Genomic DNA, 12837 nt, shown 5'->3' on the forward strand with positions numbered 1-12837 from the left:
TTACTCTGCAGGCCTGGTGCCAAAAGTTGCCAATCCCTGTATCAGATATGCAATTCAATGATTCAATGAGAGAGTTTAAAATCATCAAATTTTGGTGTAGACCCATTTTATAAGCTGACCTCTGCTCTTTGATGCATCACTTTTTTTACCAAAAACATTTGGCTTCTGAATGAGTATATACGGTACCTTCTTTAGTGGAGATATTCAGACACAGATACAATTTGCTTAGATAACACTAGACTAAGTTGTTGTTCTCCCCTTTCAAAACCAAAATGCCACATTTATGCAACTACAATGATCATTTCCTGTAGAAAGTTGCTAATAGAAGTTAACTATGAAATATTTGCCACTGCCTACCAAAAATGTAGCTGTGTGGGAAAATAAAAACAAAATGAAAACTAGTATTGCCTTATAGATAGTCCAATGCACATTTTTAAATTACCCAACCACTCCACTCTTCTACCCCTAAAAAGCCCCCAAAGCCAGAGATGCAGGGTCTATTTTAGGAATAAAATTCAATTAGTTGTAGATGAAAATCCTTCCTTGCTATTTGTAAAGTGGCCTGTGTGTTGTGCAAGCACTTAACACTACTAGTTGAAACCAAAGTCAAACAACTTGGAAAAAAAGTTTTGGTACCTAATTTTAATCTTGTAAAGTTTGATGGATTATATTCTTGTAACACAGATGCAGAGATTGATGTCTACAAACATTTTACTATCAGACACTGTTTAGAACAACGTTAAGCCTTTTTTTGGCCATTCTTTTAAAACAATACCTATGCATTTTTTGTGCATATTCTTGTGTTTGTCACTCTTTCACTGTTAACTACAGTACACACAGATTTATTACTCAACATTCGTAACAAAAAGTGTTAGAAATCACTTCTGATTAGACCATCAAGAGAATGTTGTGTACGTTAAAACTTATTGGAAATTTTCATGGTCTTTGTTCCTTGCTCCAAGCATGGATCCCAGATACTGCACCTAGTCCAAAACTGAAGGTTAGCCCAATCAAACAAAGGGTTCGCTCAATATTTTGGTGTCACCATTGACCCCACTCACCCACCTTACTGTGACTAAATAAAGAAGCAGGCACTCATACACCTCCACTCCACCCACTCCTTACCCTGATTAAGGAGAGAAGCACAATTAATTTAGACACTGTGTTGTTCCACTGATTAGCTGGCTGTGGGTGCTGAAAATATTGTTTCCAACTCCATTATTCCAGTTAATAGGAGTCCAAGTCACTCCCAAACCCAAGATTACTGTCACCAATTCAGACTAAAATTACCACCTTCGGTATATTATGTTTTGCCACAGATGTATTACTTAATCAAAAATCATTTAATTGAATGCAAAGTAAAGGAAACTTGAGTTTTATTAAAGCTTCCAATTTCTGGGAGGTTCAAGAACTATAATTATTCTGGACAAAAAAAAGAAAATAGACTGTGCTTACAGATCATCTTCTGCCATACTCTTTCTTTAGGACCACTGTTTTATTGTTGTCCTTTCTATTACATGGGATGTACATATTATCAGGTGTTAATAAAAGGTCAGTGCCTGTACAATACATTCTACAACTGAGCACCACTTTCCGTAACTGAACAGGCAAAGAGAAATTACACTGAACATCAGCATCTGGCAGTATTTTTCCAAAAAAAGTGACTAAAATGGGTTTAAATTGATTAACACTATTAAATCACATCTAATATTGATACTACATGATTTCATTACAGCTATACGATACAATTATACAAAATGTGTTAACATCAAAGAATACAACCAAAATTAAGATAGCAAACAAAAACCCATATAACTTTTTTCTTTACAGGAAAATACTTTTGAAGTATGCATTGTAACTGCCCATTCTTTTAAAGAAAATTCTACTGCAAGCAAAGTTATCAACCTCCAGAAAAATCACACATAGCATTACTAAGCATATCCCCAAAAGTGTACAATATGCACACTTGGAAATACAAATTAAAAAAATTGTAAGCAACAGGTGAGCTTCATATTTATAAGAATGTGAAAAGAAGTCCAATTTTAGCACTGTTGTATAAAGAATTGTCTTTTTGATGCAAGTTCATCAATTGTCCCCTCGTGTTGGGAGCACACTTTACAAAACACCGTGTTCTTGAAACTGGATTACAGAGCAAGGTAGAGCATCTTAGCAACGTCATCTTAAAGTTTTTATTTATTTATTAACTACTTTATCAAAACATGTCCTTTAGGTGGGTAGGGTTCTTTTTTTAAAATTCTTTCCTAGAAACAATATACAAAGGGGAGGCATATTTATTCCCATACTCCTGTAAGATGCTTTGAGAGTTCAAGAGCTTTCTTCTCGCTTACTTTCACTGGTTGTTTTTGGCCTTAGCATGTGTTAAGATGTGAGATTTCAGGTTAGTTGATTGAGCGAACTTCTTATTACAGCCGTCGAACGGGCACACATAGGGCCTGTCGCCAGTGTGAATTCGCACATGTGTGCGTAAATTGAAGTCCAGTGAAAATCGCTTTCCACATCCTTCAAACGTGCACTGTTGAAAGGAAAGGTCACAGATTAAAAAACAAACAAACATTCTCAACAGGAGCAACAGATACTTGGTAAGTCAGCAAAAGATTCTTGCTTGCGTTACTAGGTTCCCTTTACAAATATTAGGTCCTGATCCTGCCGTCCATTTCCCCTGAAAACTCCTAGTAGAACCAATGAGAGCTTTGCCTGAGAAATAATTGCAGGTCTTAGCATATCAACATTGCATTCATTACATCTCATTTAACATATAAAGTTGTTTTTTTTTTTTAGTGAAAGCCTAAAGAGAAAATTGATGACTGTATTTCTCAAATAGTTGCAATGTACACAGAAGACTACTGTGAAAAAAAATTCTGAGGAGATCAAAGCTCTAAGCTTTCTCTGCACACTCCCTTTTTTTACTCTGGAGGAATTCTGCACCCACTGTGCAGTGCAGAATTTTGCAGAAATTAACGTTGTGCATGCAAAATTTCCTTTCCCCCCATAGAAATGGACTACAGTGCCTACTAGCCGCCACTGGACCCAGCAGAGCACAGTTCACACAGACACTGCTGGGGAAAGGACAGGGAGCTAGAGGGTTCCTGGCAGCTACAGTTCCCAGCATGCCTTGAGGGAAAGAGGTAAGCACGCAGGAAACTCCAAGCCTGGGACTAAGCATCAGATGTTTTTTCCTTCTGGATCTCCGGGCTCTGGGGGTAGGGGAAGGCAGGGAAGAGAGGGTGTCTGGGCTGAGTGGTCCCCATGGCTGGTCTGAAAGGGGGCAGGGGAGATATAGAGGAGAGGGATTGTGAGTGTCTGGTTCACTGGCTGGGCTCCGAGGCCGGAGCAGAGAAACAGGAATGGGTTGTCATGGGGCTCTCTTTAACTCTCAGTTAAAGAAGCAGCCCTCAGCTTTAGAATTTGGTACCCACCCTGCCCACCTGGTCCAAAAAGCAGCTACTCTATATTCTACTGGACGGACTCAAAGACTAAAATTTCCCCCATGTTTTTGGGAAGAGAAGAGCACAGCACAATAAGGGTTATTTGTGGGTCAGATGGGCTATTGTTCAGATAAGATATTTTATGAGTTATTGCCATGCAGGGGAGAAATGCGAAGCTAACTCATGCTTTATACAATTGTTCTTAATGTACGTAAAGAGCCATGAGAGCCTGGATCAGCGTGTTTGTTTTTGAGGTTTTTTTTTCCCCCTACAAATAAAAACAGATACATGAATAAAAACTCCACACCCACAGGAATATTTGTTTCTAGGGAAAAAAACCAAAAACAAAAAATCTCGCAGTTTACTGCATTCAAGCATTATATTCTATGAAAACTACAGATTCTAAGGCCAAAAGGAACCACTGTGATAATCTAGTCTAATCTGACTTCCTGTACAACTCATGCAATACTGAGTAGTGAAAGGACATCCCATCTTCCAGGTGAATACTCTAATCACTGGGCTAGAGAATCACTCAGTAAGTGGATAATTCAGGTAATGACTTGTGGACTTCTAATTCTTAAAATGATTAGGAACAATATTTAGGGGCTTTTTTTTTTTAAAACCAGAAGTTTGAAGGTTTTCTGTATTAAAGAATCTCATTTTTAGAATATCAGTTTGTGTCTTGTGACAGATTACTTTCTTGAAGGAACTAAACAAATTAAAATAAGGTATCTTAACTGAACTGATGTGCATCAGTTATTTCTGCATGTTGTATAATTCAGAGTCTACAGTAATTTTTGAATGATATTTACCATATGAAGAAGGCTGGGGACCTCTGGTGGCAGGAGCTCAAGCGTCTCCCAAACTGTCGTAGCATCAGAGGATATTCAGTGGGTAGTTCATGGCTTTAATTTTAAGTTGATTAACACTCAACTTGAAAGTTAAGCATTCTGATTAGCCAATGGTGCATCAAACAGCACAAGAAAAAAAAAAGTGTCTGCTGACAACATGGGGGACATTAAAAAAAAAGGAGAGAGAATGAAACAGTTTCTCCCTCCACGGGGAGTATCCCCACTGTAAATTTTAACACGGATATTCAGGCAGTTTGTTTACAAACGTGTTACAAAAACAGCCTCTAAACAAAAGAAAAATCCACATAATACACTGTGATACAGCTTTGCAGTCTTAATCTGTCAAGCTACATAGTATGACTCTTAATAGTGAAAGACAATCCATTTACACACCCTAATGAGCATAACCTGAGGCCTTGTTTACCACTAGTAAAATACATCATGTTGAGAAAAAAAAAAAAAGAGGAAGCAATGAGAGTTCTCAAATATGGTATCCAAAGTCTAATTTTCTTGCAAGTTTTCCAAAAACTTAAAGTAGGCTAGAATAGTTAAACTTAAATGTGCTGATGTGTGTGCTATAATGCACTCCACTTCCAAAATATACCTGGAAATAAACAATCATAATTTTGTCTAAGTATTAATAATTAGCGAACAGAGAACTTGTTCTAACTTCTCTAGGGATCTGATCCAAAGCCCTCTAAAGTCAATGGAAAGGCTGATATTAGTATCAGACTTTGGATCATGTCTTGATTTTGCATGTCAAGTCACCACATGCAATTTTATTTTGAGACAAGGTGCTTCCTTGCCTCAACTGGCAGGGAAGCCAGGTAAGCACAGTCTTCCCTCCTCCCCCCTTTTAATTTACAAACACACACACACACACACACACACACACGAATACTCTGCATGTCTCGAAAGTGGCCATACCTGAAAGGGCTTCTCTCCAGTATGAACTAGCTGATGTCGCTTTAGCTTGGAACTCTCCACAAAGGCCTTGCCGCATTCTGCACATACGTGTACTCGAGGACCATGAGTGTGAAGATGCTTCCTCATAGCAGAGTTGTCCCTGAACATTTTTGTGCAGCCCTTAAAGAGAATAATAAAAAACTTAGTCAATACATAAACAAGTTCCAATAATAAAATTTCTAGCATTTTAGTAGATTGAAGTTTAGTTACTTGTCCCTCCGCCCCCTTTTCCCTGGAAAAATACCTTAAAATGGAAGCTGGCTCTGGAAAGACAAACTCCCTCACATTGAAGTATATTTTACTTTGACTTAGGAGGTTAAAAATAAAACACTTTTACAACAAAATTATCACAAACTCTTACTATGGACAGCCAGTAAATATCAATAATTTAAGAGGTGGGAAAAAAATCCAACTCCTCTACTCACCCATACAACATTAGTGTACTACATGCAGTCAAGTTTTATTAAGACACACTGCATCTTCCCCATAAGATTACATCCTATTAACAGAAGCACAAGTGAACCAACTGAACAAGATTTATGGTAGTCCAAGGGCTAGCAAAAGGTAAAATGGTAGTCCACCGCTACCTTTGGTGGGCCCCATATTCTTTGTGCAAGTGATGTCTGTCTCTGTCCATCTCCTACTGTCCCTCTTTCTTCTTTCTTTGTCTGTTTCCCCGTTCCTGACAGAGAAAGCAGCAAGAGGGTCTCCAAGGCACAGCAGCTATAGAAAAAATCTATTCCGTAATGCACAGAGCAGAATTAATCTGATAAATTGACTAGGATTACAGAAGGTACCAGCTGTGTTGTTTCTAGGGAGGGGGAAGGTGGATCTGGTGCTGCTAGGTCCTGAAACCTGAAGACCACCACTTGGTAGCTGCATCACAGGAAGGAAGAATACAGCTCTTACTCCTGAGCAACAAGAGAGAGTATATAACCTCAAGTAACGGGAACTCACCCCCACTTTTTGAAGATCCTGCCTCTGCAGATTCACTTATATTTTGAATACTGCATTTGCAGAGAGACTAAAGAGACAAAATTAGGCTGAAGTCCTACCTAGACACAACGGTTCTTGATTGAGCTATTCCCTTTCTGCACCCCTAATCTATGAACTTCCCATTCTATCTTTACTGGTTGGTGAGATTTGGAAAATAGAGAATTATGATCATTTTTACAGAACCCTGTTGCCCCAGATATCATTTGTTCAAAATTCATGCTACCTTTAAAATTCCCAACTCTTTCACCACACATTTCTTCTATCCCCTTCCTTATTGATCAACTATGTTCTATTCCTTCTTTATTTGCCTGCTGCTTCTGCCATGTCCTAGGCATCCTTTTTTAATGGAGTGTTTTCCAACCCCTTGCCAACTTTATATACCACTAAACACCAACCAATAGAGAGATGAGGGACAGAAGTTACATTACTTATAAAAATTACCACCTAGCTTTTTCATCAGATCTCAAAGGATTTACCAAAAGTGGTCAATATCCTCCCCATTTTACATATGGGGAAACCAAGACACAGAGGGGTGAAGTGATGTGCCCAAGGTCACTCAGCAGGCCAGTAACAGAACTGGGAGTAGAGCCAGCATCTCTTTAATCCCTCCCCCAACACTACCAGGCAGCCTCACCTATACCGCTGAGCAAACCCACACTCCTTGTAATCATTCTGAAACAGCACCTCTTTACAAATCTAGTCTACAAAAGGACAATGACTAGCTACAATGTTAATAATCTAGAGGCTTCATATTTCATACATAAGCCATTACATCAGAAATAACAGGCCAACTGGATTATGAAAAAGTCCCCTAATACCTCTTTGGCTAACTACCATACATAGGGCCCTATGAAATCTGCATTGAATGAGAACATGGACAGAATCCAAACATTAATGCAGAATTCTGCTCTTTCCAGCACTTGGACCGCAGGAGCAGGCAGGCTAAGAGTCAAGCCTGCTGTGCAGAGCTGGCGCAGGGGTGGGGCTGATGTTGGCGTGTCTCTTCCCCCTCCCCCGGTGTACCCAGTCTCCACTGAGCAGGGGGAGCCAGAGGGAGAACAGGGGGGCACCTGTCTATACACCAGCCTCTGGCTCAGGAGTGGTTGCTGCAGCTGCTGTCTAAACAAGTGTTCAGGCTGGTGAGTTACTCTGCTTAAAGAGAGACGGTGCTGACACTTCCCCAACACAGTTATGTGGACTTCTTGTGTTACTGTTCAGCAATGTCAGTTTGGTCATATTACCAAATGCTACTTTAAAAAGCAATTTAAAATATATTACTTTTGGCTTGTACCCTTCTACCCTGATATAATGCTGTCCTCGGGAGCCAAAAAATCTTACCGCGTTATAGGTGAAGCCAAGTTATACCGAACTTGCTTTGATCCACTGGAGTATGCAGCCACGCCCCTCCCCGGAGCGCTGCTTTACCACGTTATATTCGAATTCGTGTTATAGCGGGTCACGTTATATCGGGGTAGAGGTGTACTGTATATCTGCCAGATGTTTTGTTTAGACTAAATATTTTTTGGGGGGTGGTAAAATCAATTTTTCCCATTGCAATCCAATTCTGAACATTTTTAATACATTTACAGTAAGGCTACTTAATTGTTGCAAATGTATCAAACAATTTTGATGTAAAAGACCAAAAAGGCGGAATTGTTTTAAAAACAGGAAAAAAAGAAATTACAATAAATCCAAAAATCCATAATAAAACTGATTTCATAGGGCCCTACATACACAGGGGATCCAACCAGATGACTCTCTTAGTCACCCATACCAAAAAAATTGCCTCCACTATCCAGCATAAAGGATGGGGCAATGGATTTGTGGGATCAAGACTGCATTTCATGGTAAAGACAGACACCCTTCTTACAAATTCAACCCAGCTAAATGAACTGAGCTACCAGGGCTTCCCTGTTGAACAAACATAAGATGGGAATAGAGATGAACTCATTTTTCAAAGGACCCTCAAAGCATGTCAGAAACTTTAACAAAACAAAAGAATTTATGAATGAGTTTCAGATTCCATATGAATTTTGACATGTACATGAAAAGTACTCAGAACTAATAGTACCATACAACTGTAGAGAGTACAAGTTTGAAAACAGCAACTGATTTGAGTGATCCACCTTCCAATCTGCAATTCTGCAGGCTTCCTCTTTAGGACCTACTTCTGCCAAACTAGCAATAACTGTATCTGAATATGTCTTAAGTTTTGAAAAACCAAGGAGCCACCACTTCTAAATAAAAAAAAAAAAAAGTTTTCCCCACAGGCTTCACAATGCCTTTGATTAACAGGCTTCAAGATTTCCATATCTTTATTCAAAAGTTAAACTTCACAAATGGGTGGGATGAAAAAACTTTATATGGATTTTAAAATCCCAACTACTCAGCGGAAAGGAGAAGGAAAGTCTCAAGAGGTATTTCTTGATTACACAGAAATAACGAAGTTGTCCTAAGAGTTACCTCTACACTGAGAAGGAACTTTTTGGGAGTGGAAGAGACGCAATAAGGAAGTATTACTTTTCTTCTCCCACCAAACGTAGACAATGTAATGGTTTATCAGAAGTATAGTTACATCAGAGAAGCAAGAGCAGGATTGATTTAAAGTTGTAAAGAACAAACATCTCTCCTCAGAGGAAGAATAATTTAACTCTGGGTCTCCAAGTACAACTTTAAAGGAAAGAAGAACCTACATTCTGAAACAGAGCCCTGAATAGGAGCTCAGTGTTCCCAGAGTAGATGCTTGGGCTCAAGGCTAGTGAGGAACAAACCTAGGTTACTGATCTGTAATGTGCACTATTAAATATCTGCACAGGCAAGCACTCTTAGGCTCACGCTATCTTGAAACCAAGCTCCACAACCTATGACAACTTGATATCAAGGCTGGGTACACCTAGATCTCAGGAATACACTTTGGATAGTTTTCAGAACAGGTTCATGCCATCAAATAGTATTTTAAATTACCATGGACAAGATATTGCAACAACAGTGTACAGTCGCTACCAAAAGACAACTTTACAGAAGTGCTAACCATAAGAAAAGGGACCAGAGTGCTCTCCTTTATGTAAGTGCTGGCTGCAGAAAAGATCTGATGATTAGTCTAGGGCAGTGGTTCTCAACTAGGGGTACGTGTACATCTGGGGGTACATCAACTCATCTAGATATTTGCCTAGTTTTACAACAGATTACATGAAAAGCACTAGTAAGTCAGTAGAAACTAAAATTTCATAGACAATGATTTGTTTATACGGCTTTGTATACTATACACTGAAATACAACTACAATATTAATATTCCAATTGACTAATTTTATTATATGTTAAAATGAGAAAGTAAGCAATTTTTCAGTAATAGTGTGCTGTGACACTTGTATTTTTGTGTCTCATTTTGTACGTTTTTAAGTGAGGGGAAACTTGGGGAGTATACAAGACAAAATCAAACTCTTGAAAGTGGTACAGGAACTCCTCACTTAAAGTTGTCCCAGTTAACGTTGTTTCGATGTTAAGTTGCTGATCAATTAGGGAACATGCTTGTTTAAAGTTGTGAAATGCTCTCTTCTAATGTTGTTTGGCAGCTGCCTGTTTTGTCCGCTGCTTGCAGGAAGAGCAGCCTGTTGAGCTAGCTGGTGGGTGGTTGGAACCAGAGTGGACCAGCAGCCCCCCTATCAGCTCCCTACTCCCCAAAATTCCCTGTGCAGCAGCTGTCCCTCCCCTCACTGCCATGTGCTGCTCCTGCCCTCTGCCTTGGAGCTGCTCCCAGAGACTCCTGCTTGCTGTACAGGGGGGAGGAGGGGAAGAAGGGGGCTAATGTCAGGGTGTTTCCCCCTCCCCTCTGCTCCTGCACCCTGCTTACCCCATCTTCCATAGAGCAGGGGGACACATGAGGGAGTGAGGGAGCTTCTAGGCAGTAGCTGCTGTCTCAGGTCTCAGCAAGCTGATTTAATTAACAAGGCAGCGTACTTAAGCCTGGGGTCAGCTACTTAAAGGAGAAATGTGCATTTTCCCCCCCCTCACACAGCGGGCAGGTGTGTCTGGCCTCCCTCCTTTCCTGCTGCCTTGCAGTATTGTGAGAGTTAACCCTTGAGGGCTCAGTCAATTGCTAGTTCATTTAGCAGTAAGGCTTCCCTGGGAAATATCCCACCCTCTGACTCCTCCATCTCAACCAAGCTTCACAATCATCATCACTGTGTACCAGTATTAAAATGTTTGTTTAAAATGTATACTATGTATGTATCTTTTATTGAGAGAGAGAGAGAGACAGACAGACAGACAGACAGACAGACAGACAGACAGACAGACAGACAGACAGACAGACAGACAGACAGACAGACAGACAGACAGACAGACAGACAGACAGACTCACTCTTGTCTGGTGAAACTTTTTTTTCCTGGAACCTAACCCCTTCATTTACATTAATTCTTATAGGGAAATTGGATTTGCTTAACATCGTTTTGCTTAAAGTCACATTTTTCAGGAACACACCTACAATGTTAAGTGAGGAGTTCCTGTACAGTAGTCTGGAAAGGTTGAGCCACTGGTCTAGGGGTCTATCTACATTAGACCCCAGACCAGCCTTACAGCTTGGACCGAGACTTGTGCTAGAGGGGCCCATGCTAATGTGATAGAAATAGCTGTGTGGACATTGTGGCACTGGCAGAGGCTCACACTAGCCAGACAAGCTTGGCGCCAGGGTGGGCTTGAGCTACTCCTGGGGAAATTATGCACACAGTATTTTAAAATTCTGCAGATTTTGTCAAGAACAACAATACTATATAATCATGCCAGTTTCAATTATTTGGTAATTTATTTCAAAATACCTGTCAGCAAAAATTCCCCCACAAGTAGAGTATTCAAGAAACCCCTACGACAACCCAGTTCCTCTGCCCCCTTCCCTCCGAGAACCCAGCTGGACCTCCCTCAAGCCCAGACACTCTCATCCCCACTCCCACCCCCAAGACCAGAGGAAGAAAGAGCCTGATGCTGGGTTCAAGACTTGCATGCCGTCACCTCCTTCCTTCAGGGCATGCTGAGAACTGCAGCTATTAGGAACCCTCCAGTTCCCTCCTCTTCCCCCTGCCTTGTGCCGGGTACAGTGGCCTCTAGTGACAGCCAACATCTCTGCAGCCCATTTCTGTGAGGGAAAAAAAGGAAATTCTGCGTGCACAACATTAATTTCTGAAAATTTCTGTACTGTGCATTGGCAAAGAATTCCCCCAAGAGAAGCCTGATCTCAGGCTGAGCCTCTGCCAGTGACACAATGCCCATACACAGATTTATGCTAGAAATAGCTGTATCTGAGCTGGGAGGCTAGCTCCCAGCTGCAACAGACATATCCTTGACCTTTACCGAATGACGTTCTCCAATGATCCTTCAAGTTATCAATATTATAAGCCAGGTGTGAGACACAGCAGTACAGAAACTTAAAGGAATACAGTTCGGGTTGAGCTTAGAGGATTAATGAGATATTTCATATAGTCAGACGGAAAATTACATTACTGGGACAAAGGGTCCTGCCATACTCCTATGATCATCTTACAGGCAAACAAGGTTTCCTTTTGTGAACTTCATAACAAAATTTGTAGGAAGAGTTGAGGAAATATTTTAGCATCTGGAAAGCATCTAAAGAGGTGACTGTATTTAAAAGTAATAGGCCTCAATATTTAGCTTTAATACAAATATTCAGCTTATTCCTTCCCTAACAGAAAAAAAGTGAGACATAAAATTCAGTTCCACAAGTGACTGACCACTAAAATGCCTTAAGTTCTGAGAGTTTCACTTACTTTGTGAGGACATGCTATCGTTCTTGGAGCATCATCTTCTTTAATTTTTCGTGGCTTCATTCTTACATAAACAAAAGAAGAAACACTGGTAAGTACGCAGAAGCAACCTTCCTAAAACTGTTTGCTTTAATATTAAAAAAAAATCCTGCAAGTTACATACACATCAACTGTACTTGGAGTTTAATGTTGTAGTGAGGAGAGATATATAAAGATATAGTAACAGTATATTTTTGCATTTTGAAAAAGCACTTTAGTCCATAAAACAAACTTTAATATCTGAAGATCTTTACATAAGCATCTTTCAGATACAGCACACTGTACATTTAAAGTGAGGCTGTCAATCGCAGTTAACAAGCAACTAACATAAAACTAGATTAAAAATAGTTGCAATTAACTGCAGTTTAAAATGCATTGTTAAGTAACAGAATACCAATTTAAATTTATTATAAATATTGTTAATGTTTTTCTACATTTCCAAGTATCCTGATTTCAATTACAACATGAATACAAAGTGTACAGTGCTTACTTCCTTTTTTTATTACAAATATTTGCACTGTAAAAAAGAAAAAGAAATAGCATGAGGTGAACTGAAAAATACAAGTACTGTAGTGCAATCTTTATAGTGAAAGTGCAGAAGTGTGGAGAGCGCACAGGACCTGTACAGATAGAGAGAGGTTTCCACTAGGAATCTGAAAAGTTTCTTGTGGGCTGGATAAATGGATATCTGAAAATAGGCATCTTGCAGATCAAGAACCACAAAAGTCTTGAGGGATCTAATGAGGGAACTATAGAGGTCAAA

The 12837-nt window shown here is 39.8% G+C and overlaps 1 protein-coding gene across 1 annotated transcript in view; it reads right to left on the reverse strand.

The window, feature by feature from the left end:
* Positions 1–697: 697 nt before the first annotated feature.
* The window catches only part of YY1 (YY1 transcription factor), a 51797-nt gene continuing 39657 nt past the window's right edge, over positions 698–12837 (reverse strand). The window contains exons 3-5 of the mRNA XM_030558760.1: positions 12039–12099; positions 5225–5383; positions 698–2533 (exon numbers count right to left, since the gene is read on the reverse strand). Of these exons, the coding sequence (XP_030414620.1) occupies positions 2351–2533; positions 5225–5383; positions 12039–12099 (403 nt within the window). The 3' untranslated portion in view covers positions 698–2350. The remainder of the gene's footprint in view (positions 2534–5224; positions 5384–12038; positions 12100–12837) is intronic.

The sequence above is a fragment of the Gopherus evgoodei genome, chromosome 4 (assembly GCF_007399415.2).
Source record: "Gopherus evgoodei ecotype Sinaloan lineage chromosome 4, rGopEvg1_v1.p, whole genome shotgun sequence".
Lineage (NCBI taxonomy): Eukaryota > Metazoa > Chordata > Testudines > Testudinidae > Gopherus > Gopherus evgoodei.